General features: G+C 41.3%; 1 protein-coding gene across 8 annotated transcripts in view; it reads left to right on the top strand.

Moving 5' to 3' along the window:
* dgkza (diacylglycerol kinase, zeta a) overlaps positions 1-21,852 on the top strand; it is a 708,940-nt gene that overhangs the window by 628,095 nt on the left and 58,993 nt on the right. For all 8 annotated transcript variants that reach the window (XM_063062203.1, XM_063062202.1, XM_063062204.1 and 5 more), the window contains one exon: positions 12,866-12,900. In XM_063062203.1, the coding sequence (XP_062918273.1) occupies positions 12,866-12,900 (35 nt within the window). The remainder of the gene's footprint in view (positions 1-12,865; positions 12,901-21,852) is intronic.

Genomic DNA, 21,852 nt, shown 5'->3' with positions numbered 1-21,852 from the left:
CAAGTGGACTGCTCAGCACAAATACTCAGGAATGACCACAGCTCTACACTCTTAGTTCATAGTTGTAAGAAGATAAAACAATTATCAGGTCTTCCATACTTATGCACACAGCTACTAAAATTTTGAACTTTATGACTAAGTAGGGAAATTTCAACACTTCACTGAAAGATCTGTCCCCTTAATTTACCTTTATCAAGTATTGTGTATGACCTTATTGTGGAGTAATTGACAGTCCTGTTATCCTATAATGGTTACAACCATGATTGTTCTGCAAGGGTAGCTTATTGTATAAGTGAAAGTTCTTTTTGTGAGATGCAGCAAGGGAAAGGAAGGCTGAGAGTACAGCTAATCAGGTTGTACTGTGGTGCATTTGTTGATGAAGTTATTCTTCTCCTTTGCCAGACCCTTGGAGGATTTGCTTCCACTAATTTCTGTGTGGTTGATTCATTTTGTTTGAGGTCTAGCACAGCTGGCACAGTGGAGCTGGGTGGGTATGACTGGATTATTGAACATTCTTTCCACGGCCTGTGCTCTACCTGCCCCCACCCCCCTTGGAGGTACTCAGTGCCGAGCTTGATGTTTTTTTGCCATTTGAGCTGATTTGAAAGAAGTTCCTTGAATCATTGAGGTATTATATCATTTCAAGGAAGCTTAGAGGACATGCTTGAAGCACTTACTCTTCCCTGCTGGAATTTGCTTGCTCTGATGGAGTGCAGAGAAGAGTACTCACTTTGAGAATCTACTAACAAGCAAGCATAAGATGTGACCCACTCACTGGATATATTTGAGCTTAAATTTGAATGGACCCTTAATAATATTGATGTACAGAGGGACCTTCGAGTCCCTGAAAGTGGCTACACATATTGATGGGGTAATAAAAAGGAGTGAAGGCTTTCGGTAAGCTGGCAGTACGCATGACCAGAATGGCCTCTACGGGGTTATCCAAAGGTGTTACTGTCTTTTTTTAGACATTTTTTGCAAGACACTGCTGGACATTAAAAACTTGAAGAACTGCAGGTCTACCTCATCAATGAGTTGCTCGTTAGAGGAGAAGGTGAATTTGGTGCAGCCCACTACCTGCTACAGAAAGGCGTCATTCAGTGTACAAAGGTGGTGTGCAGTCTTCACAGTGAGTGATTGTCTTGGACGTTTTTCTTGTGATCGCAAGACCCTTTTGTACATTGGTGATGTAGAATGCTGTAAGTCCGGGTCACTGGTTTATTGGCAAGACCGGTGGTGTCGAAGCTGTGTGACCTCAGTTGAGGCGTGGGCTAGGCCTCATGCCGCAATGCAGTGTCACCTGTTGCCATTGGCCAGGAGAGGTGACACCAGAGGAAATGTGGCACTGCATCCATGCTGGAATGTGTCTGGTCCCTCCTGTCGGTTCTGCCCTCCAGGGTTCATTTGGTGGAAGACGAGCTGGATTGCGTTCGTCTGCCGACTGTGCAAGCTTCGTCTTGCTAACAATATCCATAGACTCAGGTGTTATGTTTTGTAACTCCAAAACATACAGCTACTTGAAGGGAAAACATAGGACTCCAAAATACGAGTCTAACTTCATGTTTACTTTAAGCGAGGTGCGCATGTATCACGTGGTGACGTGATGACGTATGCCATTTACGTACTTTTACAGGTAATTTGCAGTGCATTATGTAAACAGCACAGAATGCTTAATTAAACAATATCTTTACAATATTACTCAAATGTTACTGAAATATTAAATACACAACACTGTTCCCTGCTTAACTATAAACTCCAACTCAATATAGAATGTATCTCAACTATATACACAGTATACTATATGATACAACTAATATACAAAGTATTATGTAAACAACAAAGAATGGTTTACATAGATATCAAACAATATATTTACAATATTACTGAAATATTAAATCCACATCATCAGGCACTTGGGCTATATTTTTTTTGTGTGCTTACTGCAACTTGTATGTGCTATATGTGCCTTGTGCTGTGCATGGCTGTTGGTATTGCATTTTGCACCTTGGCCCTGGAGGAGGAACGCTATTTCGTTTGGATATATTCATGAGTATCCTTGAATACATGTAATCAACTTTCCAGCTCTTTACTTCACCCTTGCCTCTCTCCCTGTTTCACTTATCACCTGCCACCTTGTACTTCTTCCTCCCCTTCCCCCACCATCTTATTTTGACTTCTTCTCGCTTCCTCTCCAGTCCTGATGAAGGGTCTCAGCCTGAAACATCGACTGTTTAGTCCCATCCATAGATGCTGCCTGACCTGCTGAGCTCCTCCAGGACATTGTGTATATTGCTGTAGATTTCCAGCATCTGTAGTACCTCTTGTGTCATGGGCATTTATGTATGGTTGAATGATAATTAAACTTGAACTTGTATAGCATGCATTGTCAATGCATTGTGTTCAAACGTCAGGAAATTATGTTTCAGCTTTATGAAACTCTGGTTAGGCCACATTTGAGGTATAACATTCAATTCTAGTTGCCCCATTATAGGAAGGACATGGAGTCTTTGGAGATGGTGCAGAGGAGGTTTACCAGGATGCTGCCTGGATTAGAAGGCATGTGCTACAAGGAGATATTGGATAAACATGGCTTGTTCTCTCTGAAGCAGTGGAAGCTGAGGGAGGTTCTGATAGAAGTTTACAATTATGAGGGGCATAGATAGAGTACACACCCAGTTTCTTTTTCCCCAGAGTTAAAATGTCTAACACTACACAGCATGCATTTAAGGTGAAAAGATTAAGTTCAAAGGAGAGGCATAGGGCAAGTTTTTTTTCACAGAGTGCTGGGTGCCTGAAATGTGCTGAATATTGTGTTAGCGGAGGCAAATACAATAGAGGATTCTAAGAGACTCTTTGATGGGCATATGAATGTGCAGAAAATGGAGGGATATGGACTTGTGTTGGCCGAAGGAATTAGTTTAGTAGGCTTTTAATTCATTGTTTCAATAGTTCAGCATAATATTGCAGACAAAAGGGCTTGTAAATCAGCTGTTCTCTTCTATGTTCTTTGTTAACCTGAGCCTGAATGCTGGAGATGTCAATGCTGGGAGAGGAAGGAAGACATTGGTCTATGTGCCCTGGTGGTAGATTTGTAGGATTTTTCAGAGAGTGTTGATGGTGCATCACCAGTGCATGGAGCTGCCACGTGAAGATTAACCATGACCCTGAAGCGTACAAGAATCACTAGTGCGTAGAAGACCAACAGCTTGGTACTGCACCTGCAATCTTTGTCCCTGATTGCACATTTTAGATGCAGTAGTAGACCTTGGCATTGATAACTAGCCTCTCTATGAGGTGGCTCCCAAAATATAGGAAGAGCTCAGAGGTGGAGAGGGCCAGGAACTTTAAATTCCTTGGTGCTATCCTTTCAGAGGATCTTCCCTGGGCCCAGCATGTAAGTGTCACTGCGAAGAAAGCACAGTAGCACCTCTACTTCCTTAGAAATTTGTGAAGATTCGGTATGACATCTAAAACTTTGACAAACTTCTATAGACGTATGGTGGAGAGCATGTTGACTAGTTGTAATTCATTCTGATATGGAAACACCAATGCCCTTGAAAGGAAAATCCCACAAAAAGTAGTGGATATGGCCCAGTCCATCATGGGTAAAGCCCTCTCTACCATTGTGCACATCTACATGAAGCACTGTTGCAGGAAAGCAGCATCCATCATCAAGGTCCCCACTATCCAGGCCATGGTCTCTTCTCACTGCTGCCATCAGGAAGAAGATACAACAACCTCAGGACCCACACCACCAGGTTCACAAGCAGTTACTACCCCTCAACGATATGGCTCTTGAACCCGAGTCGTTAACTTCATTCAACTTCACTCGCTCTATCACTGAAATGTTCCCACAACCTATGGATTCACTTTCAAGGACTCTTCATCTCATGTCTCAATACTTACTGCTTATTTATTTGTTTGTTTATTTATTCTTTTGTATTTGCACAGTGGTTGTTTGTCAAATCTATTGGGTGCTGTCTTTCATTAATTCTATTGTGTTCCTTGGACTTACTGTATGTACCCGCAAGAAAATGAATCCCACAGTTGTAAATGGTGACATATATGTACTCTGATAATAAATTTACTTTGAACTTTAAACATTGTTTAGGATCCTCATAGAACACAGAAAATAGAACAGTACCTACCCCACTGGGACAAGCCCTTTAGCTTAACATATTGTGCCAAACCAATTAGTAATCAAATGGACGGCTAAACTTATCCTTTATGCCCACACGAAGATCATATGCTCCATTTTCTTCAGATTCAAGTTGAATATCACTGGCCTATGTCATCAAATTTGTTGTTATACAGCAGCAATACATTGCAATACATAATAAAATCTGTAATTACAGTAAGTATGTACATATATATAAAGGTTAAATAAGTTGCATAAAAAGAGAAAAACATTGTAGTGATGAAGTGTTCATTGGTTCAATGTCAATTTAGAAATCTGATGGGAGAAGGGAAGAAGCTATTCCTGAATCATTGAGTGTGAGCCTTCAGGCTCCTGTACCTCCTCCCTGGTGGTAACAATGAGAAGAGCTTATATCAACGTCTCTTAAAAGTCCCTAATGTATCTGCCTCTACCACCACCCAGGCAGCACATTCCAGGGTGCCCACCACTCTCTGTATAAAATTATCCCCTCTCACCTTAAAATCTGTGCACTCTGGTATTAGACATTTCGATGCTGGGAAAAACGTACAGTCTGTGTTTATGCCTCTCATAATCTTATAAACCTCTATCAGCTCTCCCTTCAGCCTCTGTTACTCGAGAGAAAGCAACCCAAGTTTGACCAGCCTCTTGTTTTAACACGTGCTCTCTAATCCAGACAGCATGCTGGTAAACCTATTTCTCACCCTCTCCGAAGCCTTCCTATAATGGGCAACCAGAACTTAATGCAATACTCCAAATGTGGCCTAACTAGATTTTTTATAAAGCTGCAACCTAACTTCCTGACTTTTGAACTCAGTGCTTTGACTAGTAAAAACAATCATGCCATATGGCTTCTTAAACATCCTATCAACCTGTGTAGCCACTTTCAGGAAGCTATGAACTTGGACCCCAAGATCTCTTTGTTCATCAACATAGTTAGGGGTCTGCTTCTTTGCATTTAACCTGTACATGTACTGTCCCTTTACATTTAACCTACCAGGGTGCGTCACTTTACAATTGACTGAGTTAAACTCCATCGCCATTTCTCCACCCGTACCTGCAACTGATCTATATCCCACTGTAGTCTTCGTAAGTCATCTACACTATCCACAAAACCACCAATCTTACTAAGCCTCCCATCTATATATTCATCCAGGTCATTTATATACATCACATACAGTAGAGGTCCCTGCAGAACTCCACTAATCACAGACCTCCAGCTAGGATAAGCCCCTTCAATCACCATCTTCTGTCATCTATGGGCAAGCCAGTTTTGATTACAAACAGCCACTTCACCATTGATCCCATTCATCTTAATCTTCTGGATGAGCCTCCCATGAGGGGACCTTGTCAAATGCCTTACTAAAATCAACATGGGCAACATCTATAGCTCTACCTTCATCAATCACCCTTATCACCTCTTCAAAAACTCAATCAAGTTAGTAACATAACTTGCCCAAAGCCTTGTTGGCTTTCCCTATATAGGCCATGATTTTCCAAATGCTCATAATTCCTATCGCTAAGTATTCTTTCCAGTAACTTCCCTACCATGGTCGTGAGCCTCACTCATCATGGATCCTAATGAACGAGGAGTCACATTGTGCATCAGTGCCAGATTGGTGAAAACCCAAATGGCCTGATTCTGCTTCTATATCTTACAATACTATGAGTAGTTATTGCTATTTCTCATTGTTATTTTTTGGTCATTCAATAGAAATCCATAGTTGTGTTGGTCAGATCACTGTAAAGATACTACAGTTGCCAATTTCTTGCCCAAGCTCTTGACTTTCCATATCTGGCATCCTAAATGTCTTGTGCTTCTTGTGTGTTTGTAATACCATCCCATGGAGGGTTTACTTGCCTAAATTGACTTTGAACCCATGAAAACTACCTCACTATGTTTAATTTCTGTTATTTTGCACAACTTATTTTAACTTAACTATTTGATAGACAAATATATACTTAATGTAACTCTGTCTTGTTTCTCTATATTTATTTATCATGTATTTCATTGTACTGCTGCCATAAAGTTAACAAATTTAATGACATATGCTGGTGTTTTAGGATATTAAATCTGATTCTGATGCTGAAAAGTGCTTTTAGGTTAAGCTTTGTGGGGGATGTTAACATTTGACTGTACTCTATAGGGAGCCTTGAGAAATTTCTGAATTATACAACACAACCCAAGCCATCACATTCTAGTCAGGATTTACTGTAGGATAAAATCCAAGGATGTTGGAATGTCAGTTGAAAGAATTTCCTGATGCAAACAATGTGTAGCTGCTATGGGAATTTCCCTTCATAAACAATAAAGGATTTAGCAAATTTTTCAGTGTCTTTGCCCATCCATTGCACTCACCATGTAGGGATCATATTTAATCAAGCCCCACTGAGATAGGCAAGTTAACAGTCTTATCACATTAACAAATCAGTAGGACTAAATTAATGTGGGATTTTAAGTTCACAGGCTTCCCGGGTTCCCTGGAAATCAGATAATGAAACTGAGATAAGAACATTGGCATGCTAAGGGATTGGTGAGCAGATACAGCAGTAAGTGGTGTTGCTTCTGCAAGACCCCTGGTTAAGAGAATATGTGATGAAAGGCGACTTAAGAGACTAATTTCTTGTAAGGAAAAAGTTAAATGTGATTCCTTCTTGGTATATGCTAAAATAAAATTGAAGTCTATAAGACAAAATGCTGTTAGCTTGGAGAGGGATTGCTTTGGAAAGGACAAGAGTACAAGTGCACAGCAATGTTGTGAGAAGGTTAAGGGAGTACAAGTCTACAGCCAAAACTGTGGGAAATGCTGTAAAACTATTCTTCTGGGGAAGGTGAGGTCATTGTGGAAGTACAGGTACCAAGTGCATGGAAAAGTACCAGTGTAAGGGTTTTTTTTGTGCAGGGAAGAGATTTTTGTCCTAGGCTGGGTCATGGCTGGTACTGAGATAGGGAATAGCACATTGAGGGAGCCAAAGTTAGACTTAGACTTAGGGGGGGAGAGAGAGAGAGAGAGAAAATTTCTTGAATCTGTGCCCCCCTCTAGATCAGCTTGCCCAGTGAATGATACGCATTATTTTGCGTTCTGTACTGCTGTTCTATAGAGATTTGTTTTTATTTCTTTCTGTATTGCATTTGTGCTAGTTCTAATAAATAGTTTTCTTGTGGCCTTGAACATGTGTGTCATCTCCTGTTTGTGAATACCCTGAGCTGAACCAATAAAGAACACATAATGCATTTGTTAAAAATTTGTTTATATTTCTAGTCTTTGATGTGGTCACTGCTGTGAAATTCTGATCTACCCAATCAGCAGTGTACTGCCTTTGTTCTGTTATAGTTCACCTAAATGACCAGCAGAATCATCAGCAGTAGCAGAGGAACAACACAGAGGAAAGAGGGTGGAGGTGGTATTCTGCAGAAATGGAGCTTGCAAATGGCCATTAACCCCATACGTTGGACACACAGAGGGTGAAGATCCTCACTGAGGGATGAGGCATCTCTGGAAATTCAGGGTGTCCTGTTGGGCGGCAGTGGGCATCTGTATCTGGTATCCTGTGGGCCCGATAGCCATGCTTTCACAGTACTTGTTTAATTAGGCACAAATTCAAGTTGTCTATCTCATAGTCCTTCTAGTATCCTTTGAAGACTTTAGCAATAGCTTGCAGTGCACAGAAATGCAGGTGACTAAACTGTGTGCATGCTCAAACGGATAGTTATGTCAGCATATCCTGTGTTGATGTTTGTCAGAGTGAACAAGCACGTAGGTTTGTGGCTCTGGATGTCTTCCCATAAAGGACTATACACATTCGGTAATTATCCAGAAGGATTCATCAGGCACACTGTCTGCAGCTGGTGTGTAACCATAAATAAAATATATATCTATATATGTGTAAGACTTGCACTACTTTGCCTTGCTGCTTTTGTCCTGTGGAAGACATCCATCTCTCATCAAACTCAAAGCAAAATCACCAGCAACTGAGAGATCCACTTTAGAATGGCTGATCGTAGCCTACAGAAACCGGTGAGGCCCAGAGAAGACGTAGTGAAAGCTACATATACAGATATGTACTGAGCTCACCACTGGTATACCAAGGATGTGTTCTAGATGCATAACTAAATCTGGAGATGCACATCACCTAGGGTTACCACAATAGTTATGATCAGAAGCAGTCAGTATGCAAGAGGTTTGAACCAGCAGGATGAAAACATGCAAAGCACGGAGCCTTGGATATAAACAAAACTTACAGTTTTTCTTGTATCCTCTGTTCCTTCACAACTCTTAGAGTGTGGAGGAACAGAGAGATCTTGGGGTCCATGTCCACAGATCCTTCAAAGTTGCCGTGCAAGTTGATGGGGTTGTTAAGAATGTGTATGGAGTGTTGGCCTTCATTAGTCAGGGGGATTGAGTTCAAGAGCCACAATGTTGCAGCTCTATAAAGCACTGGTTAGACTACACTTGGACTATGGTGTTTCGGTCTGGTCGCCTCATTATAGGAAAGATGTAGAAGCTTTAGCGATGGTGAAGAGGAGCAGGATTAGAGAGCATGTCCTATGAGGATAATTTAAGCAAGCTAGGGCTTTTCTCTTTGGAATGATGGAGGATGAGAATCAACTTGACAGAAGTGTACAAGATGATAAGGGGCACAAGTCAGAGGTTGCTTATGGCTGGAATTAACTCCTGTCTCAGCAAGGATCTGGACGCACTTCAATTTGCCTATCGCCACAATAGATCAACGGCGGATACAATCATGTTGGCTCTTCACTTGGCCTTGGATCACCTGAGCAATACAAATACTTAGGGCAGGATGCTGTTTATTGACTGTATCTCAGAGTTTAACACAATCATTCCTACAGTTCTGATCAAAAAGCTTCAGAACCTAGGCCTATGCACCTTCCTCAGCAACTGGATCCTCGACTTCCTAACCGGAAGACTGCAATCTGTGCAGATCGGAAATAACATCTCCACCTCACTGACAATCAACACTGACGCACCTCAGGGATGTGCGCTTAGCCCACTGCCCTACTCTCTCTACACCCATGACTGTGTGGCTAGGTACAACTCAAATGCCATCTATAAATTTGCTGACGATACTACCATTGTTGGCAGAATTTCAGATGGTGACGGGAGAGCGTACAGGAGCGAGATATATCAACTGGTTGAGTGATGTCACAGTAACAACCTTATACTCAGCATCAGCAAGACCAAAGGACTGATTGTGGACTTCAGAAAGAGTAAGACGAGGGAACCTATACCAGTCCTCTCAGAGAGATCAGAAATGGAAAGAGTGAGCAATTTCAAGCTCCTGGGTGTCAATATCTCTGAGGATCTAACCTGGACCCAACATATCAATGCAGCTACAAAGAAGGCATTGATAGCAGGTATATTTCATTAAGAGTTTGAGGAAATTTGGTATATCACCAAAAACACTCGGAAATTTCTTTAGATGTACCATGGAGACTGGCTGCATCACTGTCTGTTGGTGAGATGGGTGTCTACTGCACAGGATTGAAGTACGTAAGCTGAAAGGAGTTGTAAACTTAGTCAGATCTATCAAGGGCACTAGCTTCCGTAGTATCCAGGTCATCTTCAAGGAGTGATGCCTCAAAAAGGCAGTGTTCATCATTAAGGACCCCCATCATCCAGGTCATGCCTTGTTCTCATTGCCACCATCAGAAGCATAAAGACCCACACTCAACGTTTCAAGAACAGTTTTTTCCCCTCTGCCATCCGATTTCGAAATGGACATGCAACACATGAACACTACCTTACTACTTTTTTATTTCTATTCTTGCACTACATATTTAATTTAACTATTTTATTATATATATATTTACTGTAATTCAGTTTTTTTCTATTCTGTATTGCAATGTACTGCTGCTGCAAAGTTAACAAATCTCACGACATTTGCCAGTGATATTAACCTGATTCTGTTATTCTGATCGAGTGGGTAGCCATAGACTTTTTCCTAAGGTGGAAATGACTATTACCAGGGAGTGAAATTTTAAGGTGATTGGAGGAATGTATAGGGGAGATGTCAGAGAAAGGATTTTTACACTGAGAGTGATGGGTGCTTGAAATGCTCTGCCGGGGTGATGGGGTGCAGATACATTAAGAGCATTTGAGAGACTCTTAGAAAGACATTTTTCTTAGAAAGAAAATTGGGGGGTTATGTAAGATTGATCTTAGATTATGTTAAGAGGTAGGCACAATATCCTGGGCTGAACAGCCTGCATTGTGCTGTAGTGCTCTACACTCAGCTGCCACTTTATTACAGCTGGTCGTTAATGCAAATATCTAATCAGCCAATCATGTGGCAGCAACTCAGTGCATAAAAACCTGCAGACATGGTCAAGTTGTTCAGTTGTTGTTTGCGCTGAACATCAGAATGTGGAAGAAATGTGATCTACTGTAAGTGACTATGTCTGTCCAATGATTGTTCGTGCCAGAGGGACTGGTTTGAGTACCTCAGGTACTGCGGGTGATGTAAGCTTGTACCTGTCTGGACCACTGAAGTACACGATCTTGGCTACATTGGAGTACCATGTCTGGGCATTACATTTTCAGGACCTTGAAGTGTGCAGACTAACAGAATGGTATTATGCTTAGAAGGTAAAGTTATGAGGACATGTTGCTTCAATGTGGCATGTCGCATTCTGATTAAAAGATTTAAATTGACATGGCCAGCTTTCTGTTACTCCTAACAGAACACTGGGATTTTCACACTCAGTGGTCTCTGGCATTTGAAGGAAATGGTGTGAAAAACAAAAAGACATCCAGAGAGCGATCAGTTTGTGGATGAAAACGCCTTGTTACTGAGAGAGGTCAGGGAAGAATGGTCAGACTGGTTTAAGCTGACAGCAAGGCAACAGTAACTCAAATAACCACACATTACAACAATGGTGTGTAGAAAAGCATCTCTGAACACAACACGTCAAACCTTAAAGTGGATTGGCTACAGCAGCAGAAGACTACAAGCATACATTCAGTGGCCACTTTATTAAGTATCTAATAAAGTGTCCAAATTGTGCATGTTCTAAAACTTGGATTTAAGCACTTTTTACAGAGATGAAAATATATGTAGAGAACCATTTCCCGAAAGGGATTTTATGGTTTGAACATGGGAAGATAAATTAAAGAAAATCATGCTTTCTTATCTTCATATCAGTGTCAAGATGCAAAGGGCATATGATGTAAGCTTGTACCTGTTTGGACCACTTAAGTACAGGATCGTGGCTAGATTAACATGGCCAGTGTTCTGTTACTCCTATGTAAGATCCAGGCTGTATCCCTCAGGTCCAATGGTGGAATCAAGTCTTGTGAGGAGTCGCTGCATTATGCTGAGGAAATTGCCTGCCCAATTCTATGCTAGCCATACCTGCCATAGGAATTATGTCTTATTAATTTGAATGGCCTTGAAAGAGGAGAAAAAAGGCACATTACTTATGCTTTTATCAGTTCAAGTTGTTTGAAAGTATTTTAGTTATTAGCTTTGTAATTAAAATAGATTAATAGTTATTTAAGTCTCTTTAAGACATCTGATTAAAAACTTTTATATAAAGATTCCGGGTTTGTTTCTGGTCAAAGGCTGTCAGGTGCGACAAGGGAGAGACCTCAGTGGCACATAGCCCAAGACCTAGCCTTCTCTAGGTTTCAAGGCCCAGTATGATTGCCCTTCCAAGTCCTGTCTAATTAAGTGCAGGCAGGCAAAGATGATGAGCAGCTGAGTCTGGTTTGCAGACCAGGCTAAGCTCAATTTGAACCAAAATGCTAACATCCAAGCTCAAACCATCCAGCAGGGAAATCAGCTTTCACACAAAAGCAGTAAACATTTGAGACTCGCCCCTCAAAAGATCTAGAGATAGAAGTTCAATCGAAATTCCTGTGCCCGTAGAGTTTGTACTTACGATAGGCAAGAAACCATGGGGATCCTCTGGAATGACAGACAGGACCCAGATACTGAATGGTGATGCATCTGTTCATTATGTTTCTACATGAATGAGGAATACACATTTCTGCAGATGCTGGAAATCCAAAATCATAGCATAAGAGCTGGAAACACTCAGCAGATCAGGCAGCATCTGTGGAAAGAAAACACAATTAATATTTCTCTTCTCTGTTCTTGTCCCTGCATTAGTTAAACCTTGTGTTTGTTTAGCACAACAGTCTAAAGCAGCAACACTAGTCATCTCTGGCTCAGAGAAGAGGTTTAAATTATTTTCCTCCATAGATGCTGCCTGATTTGTTGAGTTCTCCCAGCATTTTGTGTGTATTGTTCAAGATTTCCAGCATCTGTGCCTTAAATTTGTAATTGATAATTTTTGTTCTATTGAGAGTTGGAGTTAAAAGTGCTACATATTAAACATAGGAACATCAAATGCTGTCCCTTGACCTGAGCTGGGGAAAAACTGTGCCAGCTAGTAATCCTGTCTATGAGTAAGTCACTATACAGATTTAAAATTGTGTGTCTATGTTGCCAGTAGCATACGGTACTTCAGCCTCCTTTGCTGTAACTTCATGCCTTCTCCTCACCGACAGCTCAGCCCAACAAGGTAAAAATATTTATTGGAATGTGTTTCTTTACTGCTCTGAGAGATATGCAGACATTGGAGATTGCAGCCCCATTGTGCTTTCTTGTTGAATCTTTGATATTGAGTGTAATGAATGTTAAGTGAATATATTCTCATATTTTGATTTAATTTTTATTTTGCAGACCTGAGGATGCCAGCACATCAAGTGCAAGTTCAGGTAAGGATACCTGATTTATGTCACTACCTGAGAGTGTCTAACAGATCATTATCTGAGAGCAACAATACTTCAGAACGACAGCTGCTTTCTGCAGCACCAGATTAGCTCTTACTGTGGTATATCAATAACAATCATGTAATCCATGCCTTGTTGTATCATAAAATTGGAATAACAGTACTGTGGCCTTGTAGTAAGACCAAAGTATTCCTTGCTCAGTGTTTCATTATCACTTTTTAATATCCTTTAACCTGTTATGCCAGTTGCACCCTGTTGTTTCATTGACAGTATTGATCCTTTACCCTGTTGATTAAATCTATTTTATTTCACCTGCTGTTTCATGATCATTATTGTACTCCTTTCACCACTACTTCAGTAAGATTTTTAGCTTCCTTTCAACTGTTCTGTGAGACTGTAGTATCACTTGCTCTGATGTTACAGCAACTCAATAATACCTCTCGTCTTATTGTTTCAGTAGCACCATAATATCCTGATGTTTCACTAACACCATAACATCTGTTACCTGCTACTTCAGAAATGTAATCCTTTACCCATGCTGTTTAAATAAGATTACTGTTTCCTTTACTTTGTAGTTTCAGTAAAACTATAAAATCACTTAGTTGATACAGCCAATTTTTCAGTAAGACTAGTGTACCTTATCCTTTTTCAGCAACACAATATCTGTTGCCTGCTATTCCTGAAGCTGTGCTGTATCTCTTTTTCCTGTGCTTCTATAATGCTACAGTATCTCATATGCTTCAGTATACTTTATCTTATAATATCGGTAATTTAGGACTATTCCCTCCCCTTGTTCTGCTATATAACACCGGAGAATCAGCTACATCTGTGATGCTGCTATGGACAGTTCACGGGAGCAGAACCATTTTAAGATAAGACAACACTTTATTTATCCCAAAGGAAATTATTGTTGCAAAGTAATGCAAAATGGAAGCATTCATGTGTGAAAAAATGCAAAATGTGCATTAAAAAGTAATAGTGAAAAATACAGATGTACAATGAAACCATACACTTATATACTGAAGGAGGAGTTGTAAAGTCTTATAGCAACAGGGAGAAAGGATCACCTGTGGCGTTCGGTGGAATCAGCCTGTTACTAAAGGTGCTCCTCTATTTGTCCAGTATGTCATGGAGGGGTCAGATGGATTGTCCATAATGCTCTGTAGCTTCTGCAGCATCCTCCTCTCAGACACAACCACCAGGGAATCCAGTTCCACCCCCAGAACAGAACCTGCCTTCCTGACGAGCTTAACGATCTTCACGTATACAGGTGTCCCCCGCTTTTCGAACAATCGCTTTACGAAACCTCACTGTTACAAAAGACCTACATTAGTACCCTGTTTTCGCTTTCAGAGGGTGTTTTCACTGTTATGGGAAAAAATCGGCGCGCGATAAAAGGCAGCGCGTGCCCCGAGCAGCAACTCTCCCCCTGATTCGGAACTGCATTCTAGCCGGCATTGCTTAAACATGTGCCTGTGAGCAGCCGTTTGCAAGATGAGTTCTATGGTATCGGAAAAGCCTGAAAAAGCTCGTAAGGGTGTTACACTTAGCGTAAAACTAGACATAATTAAGCGTTTCGATCGTGGTGAACAAAGCAAGGACAAAGTGAGATTGGCTTGTGGAAGCTGACGAACATGATGTTGAAGAGGTTTTGGCATCCCATGACCAAGAACTGATAGATGAAGAGCTGATGCAATTGGAAGAAGAAAGGATAACAATCGAAACCGAATGCAATAGCGAACTGAACGTGAAGCAGCTGTGTGAGATTTTTGCTGCAATGATAAAGTACGACTTTAATTTTGAAAGGGTGCGTAGGTTTAGAAGATATTTGCAGGATGTTTTGAGTGCTTACCAAGAACTGTATGATAGAAAAATGCGCGAGGCTCAGCAGTCAAGCAAGCCTTCCACATCAGCCACAGCAGACGACGAACCTCGACCTTTGACATCGAGGCGGGCAGTCATAGGAGAAGATGAGCTGCCTGCTGTAATGGAAACAGATGACGAGATGACACCCCAGTGTCCACCACCCTAACACCCAGGCCGCGGACAGATACCGATTCGCGGAGAATGCAGCGGTAGCTGGGAGACACCCAGCACATCTTTAAGAAAAAAGCCGAAATAAACATGCTAATTAATTAGGTGCCACCCGACACGTAATTGTCGGCCCATATCAGAGACAACGCAATCGGAAATCGGCATTAATCTGGCAGACAATTACGTGCTGGGCGGCACCTAATTAGTTAGCTTGTTTATTACGGCTTTTTTCTTAAAAATGTGCTGGATGCGTCCCGGCTACCGCTGTACCCCTTGCATGCTTCGCGGCAATGTATCGGTTGGCAGCCTGGAGGGTGGGGGCCACTGCACCATCCCAACCTGCGACGACTCAGCCTAACACACCATCATCAGTGTGCTCGGCGCTGAAACAATTCTGGTAAGTGATACTACACTGTACATACATTATTTCTACTTTATATCGGCTGTGTATTTTTACGTGTTATTTGGTATGATTTGGCAGCTTCATAGCTTAAAGGTTACTGGAGAGCGCTTGCGCTGTGTTTTTACCAACAGTGCTTGCGTGAGATTTTCTGCCAATGGCGCTGGCGTGATATTTTCGCTACGGAGAACAGTGCAGTAATGATTGTGGAAAAGTATTTCTACTTTATATAGGCTGTGTAGTTGTCATATCATTCCTGCTTTTACTATATGTTACTGTTATTTTAGGTTTTATGTGTTATTTGGCATGACTTGGTAGATTATTTTTGAGTTTGCGAACGCTCACAAAATTTTCCCATATAAATAAATGGTAATTTCTTCTTCGCTTTATGACATTTCGGCTTACGAACAGTTTCATAGGAACGCTCTACCTTTGGATGGCGGGGGAAACCTGTACTATCGTGTTAATGCTACTTTTCTGTCAGTTGCACCACCTGTTATTTATGTTATGTGAAGGGGTTCCATAGAATAAACATTTAAATCGGGTAATATTTTGTGGAAATCATGGGTCACATAATTCTAGGACAGCACAGTGGCATTGTAGGTAGATCTGTTGCATCAGAGCTCTAGTGACCTGAATCCAATCCTAACCTCCGGTGTTGTCTATGTGGAGTTTGTATTTTCTCCCTGGGCTGTGTAGATTATCTTCAGATGCTGCAGCTTTGTCGGACATCCAAAGATGTGCAGGTTAGTAGATTAACAGGCCAGTGTATTTGCTCCTCGATTAAGTGGGAGATGGGAATATCAGGAGCTGTTTATGGTTTATTGTTGTCACATGCTCAGACATACAGTAGAAAAACTTCGTTTTGTATGCCATCATTACAGATCACTTCATAATATCAGTACATCGAGGTACTCAAAAGAATGCAGAATATAGTGTTATAGATACAGAGAAAGTGAAGTGCAGGCAGATAATAAGTTACAAGGTAGATTGTGAGGTCAAGAGTTAATCATATTGTACAAGAATTCCATTCACTAGTCAAATCGGTGAGTTAGAAGTTGCCCTTGAGCCTTGTGGTACATGTTTCCAGGCTTTTGTGTCTTCTTCCCAAAGGAGGGCGGGGAGAAGAGAGAATGTGTGGGATGTCAGGTGACTTTGATAATGCTGGCTGCTTTTATGAGACAGCAAAAGGTGTAGATAGAGTCTGTGGATGAGAGGCTAGTTTTTGTGATGTGTTGAGTTGTGTCCACATATCTCTGAAGTTTCTTGTAGTCTTGGACCCATGCCAAGCATATAAGAGCAAATAGATGAAAATGATATTTGATGGTTGCCATGTTTTATTTGGGGTGAAGGGCCTGTTTCCATTCTGATTCACTCTGTGACTTCATTTGGTGCTGTTGGGTTAATATCGCATCCATTGGGGCAGAACACTCTCGATACAGCTCCAGCCTTGGTTTGACGCTGAAGCCCTTGGAATACTGTGTGAACGTACAATCTTCTGACGCTGGTGAACGAAAGACATCTCTCAAAGCGTATCTAACCACCATTGAAGTCTCAAGGTGCTGCACTGTTTTGATTTTTCTAAATCGCATTTTAAATGGCTATTGATTGTCAGTAAGTGACAGAGGTGTATCTGCATTGGTCATTTTGACCAACATTGCTTGGGAACATCAGTCTGTCATTCGCAATCACATACCTGAGCACAGGAACTCTGTCAGACACAATTGTTACAGGCAATGAGCATTCTTCTACTGTAACTGACAGATAGCAGCCTCGAGCAAGATTTTGACAAGTTCTGGACAAGCCTGGCTCAGCTGAATGACTCCCAACAGTATAATTAGCATTCTTTCTTCTCAGTCGGCACCTAAGAGAGAGCTTGAGCACTGTAATCAATTTCAGTTATGTATGAGGAGACTTTGGAACAGGATGAGTGCAGTAAGCTTGTAGTGCATCCTTGGTGAGGGAATTTCATAATCCATGGTTATGAATCATGAACTATCCACAGCCGCCATCAGGCTGGCAGTGAACAGTATGGGTTAATGGCATTAATTGCAGTTTGCATTTTTACTCAAATTTTCTTTCCAAAAGTCACTGTTGTGCAGTTTTAAAAACCAACAGATATTTGTATTTATTAGTATCTTCATTGTCACGGAGAAAATTTACTGAAAGCTGTTCCATAATGATATTCTGGGAATCCCTTCACCATGTTAATGATGGTGTATTTGTAACCTTCCCAAGGACAGCTGGAGATGGAATGGGCAATACATACAGCCTTTCACAGCAATACATGCTTTATAAAACTGGTGATTTGGGGAGGATGGGTGGGAGCTTGACAATGTTAACCCACAGTAGGTGCACTGCAACTGCAGTTTAGGAAGAAAGGAGATTGGAAAGAGGTACTGCCATTTACAATAGCTTGTTGCAATGAATATTTTAGTGAATGGGAAGAGCAAAGTGGGATAATTACAGGCTATATTTAGAACAGAGATGAGGGGGCATTTCTTTAGCCAGAGGGTGGTGAATCTGTGGAATTCATTGCCACAGACAGCTGTGGAGGCCAAGTCATTGGGTGTATTTAAAGCAGAGTTGGATAGGTTGTTGATGAGTAAGGGCATCAAAGGTTAAAGGGAGAAAGCAGGAAAATAGGGTTGAGAAGGATAATAGATCAACCATGATTGAATGGCGGAGCAGACTCGATGAGCCAAATGGCCTGGTGCTGCTCCTTTTTCTTTTGGTTTTATTCACTGACCATCATAGCCTGGGAAAATGGCAGGGGAGTAAGGAACTGAAAAACTTGAGATGGGTGGGATGTAAGTTCCTTGAGGACCCAACAGGCTCGAAGTGAAATATGACAGAACTCGGCAACACGAATAGGACAAGACAGAAGATATGAATGAACAATTGAAGAAACATACGAATCCCAAAAGGTGTGGAGTTCAGGGAGGAGTGGGTTTCATCATAGGTATCTCCAATCCTGTCTCACCATTATGAGCGCAAACACAAGGAATTCTGCGGATGCTGGAAATTCAAGCAACACACATCAAAGTTGCTGGTGAACGCAGCAGGCCAGGCAGCATCTCTAGGAAGAGGTACAGTCGACGTTTCAGGCCGAGACCCTTCGTCCGGACTAACTGAAGAAAGAGCTAGTAAGAGATTTAAAAGTGGGAGGTGGAGGGGGAGATCCAAAATGATAGGAGAAGACGGGAGGGGGAGGGATGGAGCCAAGAGCTGGACAGGTGACTACACCTCACCATTATGAGGTGTACTTTCCTTTTGCCTTTACTAGCCGGAAGTCATACACGGGAGCATTTCCAGCTGGAGGGCATTGAGAACGGTAACAATGTCCTCACTGTCAGTCAAGAATAGAGTAATACCAAGGCTGAAAGTCTACAGTACAGCAGAAAATGCAGTACACAGCGGGTCAAGCTACATCTCTGTAGAATGAAATGAAGCTGATGCTTCAAAAGGATGAATTGTTAATACTATTCTGGTTGAGGATGACCAAGGCCAAAATCAAACCTGGTCCAACATTGATTGTTATTCCATCACAAAGAATTTACACTTGTCTAAATGCAAGATAGATTAGAGCAATTTATCTCATTGTCACGGTGTGCTCTCGGAGGACAAGGCTGGACATAAGTGCGGAGAAATGGTAGGCTCTCGGTCACGGGGAGCACTGACAACAATTCGAGCTAAGGAGTGAAGGACAGCAGGCTCACAGCTCGAGCCAGGAGAGGAGGGTGACAGATTCCCCATGAAGAGACTGAATCAAGAAGTTAGATGTAGGAATGCCAGCAGCGTCTCAGAGGAGTGACTGAGCGACAGCACGAGACAATTCATTCTCTCCAATGCAATGACTCCACTAAGGCACTGAACGAGGATCATAGAATGTGGAAAGCACATGCCAACCACGGTTAACTTGACAAAATTAAATCAACGGCACGAGGGCTTAACAACTCTATTTAAGATAACAATTAGTATATACGGGTGCTCAAAAACCCAAGAAGCTCAACACTCTACAGTAAGCCGCAGAGGCTGCAGGGCTCATGACACTCATAGGTTTTCTATTGTACAAAATGCAATAAACGGAGCATAAATTATCAACTACCTCACACTCGGGTCATGCAGCATTTAGTTGGTTAATGTATTACCAAATTGTCTCCCCCAGCTTAATTTCACAGCAGGAAGAAATCAAATGTAGCACTTCAATGGCTGGTAGCCTTCTGGTGCTATTGTATCATCATTGCAACTGCCAACTGCCAGTGGCAGATGTGTAATCACAGTATATTTTGCCCTGGTGTTAGAGCATGTACAACACGCCTACAGAGATAATCCATGTTTAGAAAAAATATCTATAATTATTATCCGAGAGAGTTTTACTGTGGGTTCAGATAAAATATATGTTAAAGTGTTGCAGATTGATTACATTTTCTTTTATTGGCTTATCTGCTAATGCAGTACAACACTTGATTAGAATGATTTGTGGTACCTTTACATGTTGATGATATATTGGCTGTATGTAGATTAGTACCTTCAGCTAATTCATAAAGTTCAAAGAAAATGTATTATCAAAGTACATACTCGTCATCATATACTGACTTGAGATTCATTGTCTTGCAGGCATTCAGAGTAGAGAAGAGAAATATATAATAGAATCAAGGAAAAAATACACACAGAGACTGAAAAACAACCAATGTGCAAAAAAAGACAAATAAATAAATGCAAACATAATACTGAGAGCATGAGTTGTATAGTCCTTGAAAGTGAGTCCATAGGTTATGGAATCAGTTTAGAGTTGAGGTGAGTGAAGTTATCCACGCTGGTTCAGGAGTCAGACTGTTCAAGGGTAATTACTCTTCCTGAACCCGGTAGTGTGGGACCTAAGGTCCTGTATCGCCTTCCCGATGGCCAGGATAGTGGGAATCCTTGATGATGGATGCTGCTTTCTTATGGCAGTGCTCCTTGTGAATGTGCTCAGTAGTGGCCATTGCAATTCTATAGCCACTGCCCTGCTTCCATTGACCACCCCTTTGTTGTCCATACCTCTGGTGCCTTGCTCTTGAGCCTCTGCCTGTAAGGAGGCAGGAGGAGGACAGCTAGATGATCAGATTTCTCAAGTCTAGGGATGGAAAAGTAGACATTTTTGATGTTAGTGTAGCAATGGTCGAGCCTGTTGGATCCGCTGGTGCTGTAGGTGATGTGCTGATGGTAATTGGGCAGAGATTTCTTCAAACTAGTCTGATTGAAATCGCTGACACGGATGTGAAAGGCCTCAGAGAAGTCTATTTCTTTTTTGTTAATCATGGCACACAATACTTTGAGTGCTTGCTCAATGTTTGGCTTTGGCAGTATGTAAACTGCGGTCAGAGTAAGAGCACGAAGCAACTCCGGATGAGATGGCTTGAGCCAGGAAAAAGAAGTTGGGTAAAAAAAGATTTACATCTCAGTAAAGCACCTAAAATGTTGCTAACATTTCCCTCCCTGCTGTGTTTTTTATTGCTGTAACAAATATAATGGGTTAGAGAATAATTTTTGACGTAAATTGTTTCTGCTACCAGTGAGAAGCTGTGCAGTAGTTGGCCTCATCTTTATATTCCCTATCGTGAGCTAAAGTTGTCTTTTGAATCTGTGTAGGCTAGGGCATTATGTTTGTTGTAATGCAGTTGAATATTATCTGACGCCCAGTTCCATCAAATTGGTGGGATTCGCAGACACACTCGACTGCCTGACCGTGAATTGGCAATCTAGGTAATTTTTCTCTGCATGAATTAATATCATCAAGCAACATCATTAGAACAGATTATCTGGTCATTTACCTCTCTCCTGTTGGTTGGACCTTGCACCAATTAGCTGATGCATATCCTGCAACAGAACTGCGGCTACACTTGGAAATGCAATGCTTGTTAGACATGAGTTATGTGGGACACCAAAATGGTTTTTACAAGTACTTATTTATAAGCTGAAAATGTAATTTCAGTTTTATAAAGTTTGTGGGGAACTTTTTAATCAGTGCATTGCGAAAAAGTTTTTAATACTGTGGAACTGTATGTTTCCATCACTACAGAAGACAATTAGCCAAATTTTAAGGCAAGAAAAAATGCAAAATGCAGCCAACTTCTTTGATTCTGTAGCCTTGACTGTAGTACAGCTTTTAGGTAATGTGCTTTTAAAATCAAATCAAAGTACGCACATCCCTTAAGCCTTGCAGGATGTGTGGTTTCTAGCTCAGCTGTCAAAGCTGAACATGAGCTAAAAGGTTTCCCAGAGGAATGGATAATAACCATTGCTTTCCAGTCCACAGGGACTCTCATTAAAGAACACAAAACTGCCAACAGAAAGCTTCAAAGACAGACAAAAGTAAAGCAAATAATCAGTTATGTGCTTATTCAGAACTTCTCATATCCGTATAAAAATTGATAATGGTCGGTCATTTTGTATCAACAGGAGAGTGCATTCAATCCTGTATAATTCAGAATAGTTTTTCTAATACTTTGCCTCTTGTA

This window comes from Mobula hypostoma, chromosome 11, assembly GCF_963921235.1.
Source record: "Mobula hypostoma chromosome 11, sMobHyp1.1, whole genome shotgun sequence".
NCBI classification, from domain to species: domain Eukaryota; kingdom Metazoa; phylum Chordata; class Chondrichthyes; order Myliobatiformes; family Myliobatidae; genus Mobula; species Mobula hypostoma.
This window is presented reverse-complemented; position numbering and strand designations above follow the sequence as displayed.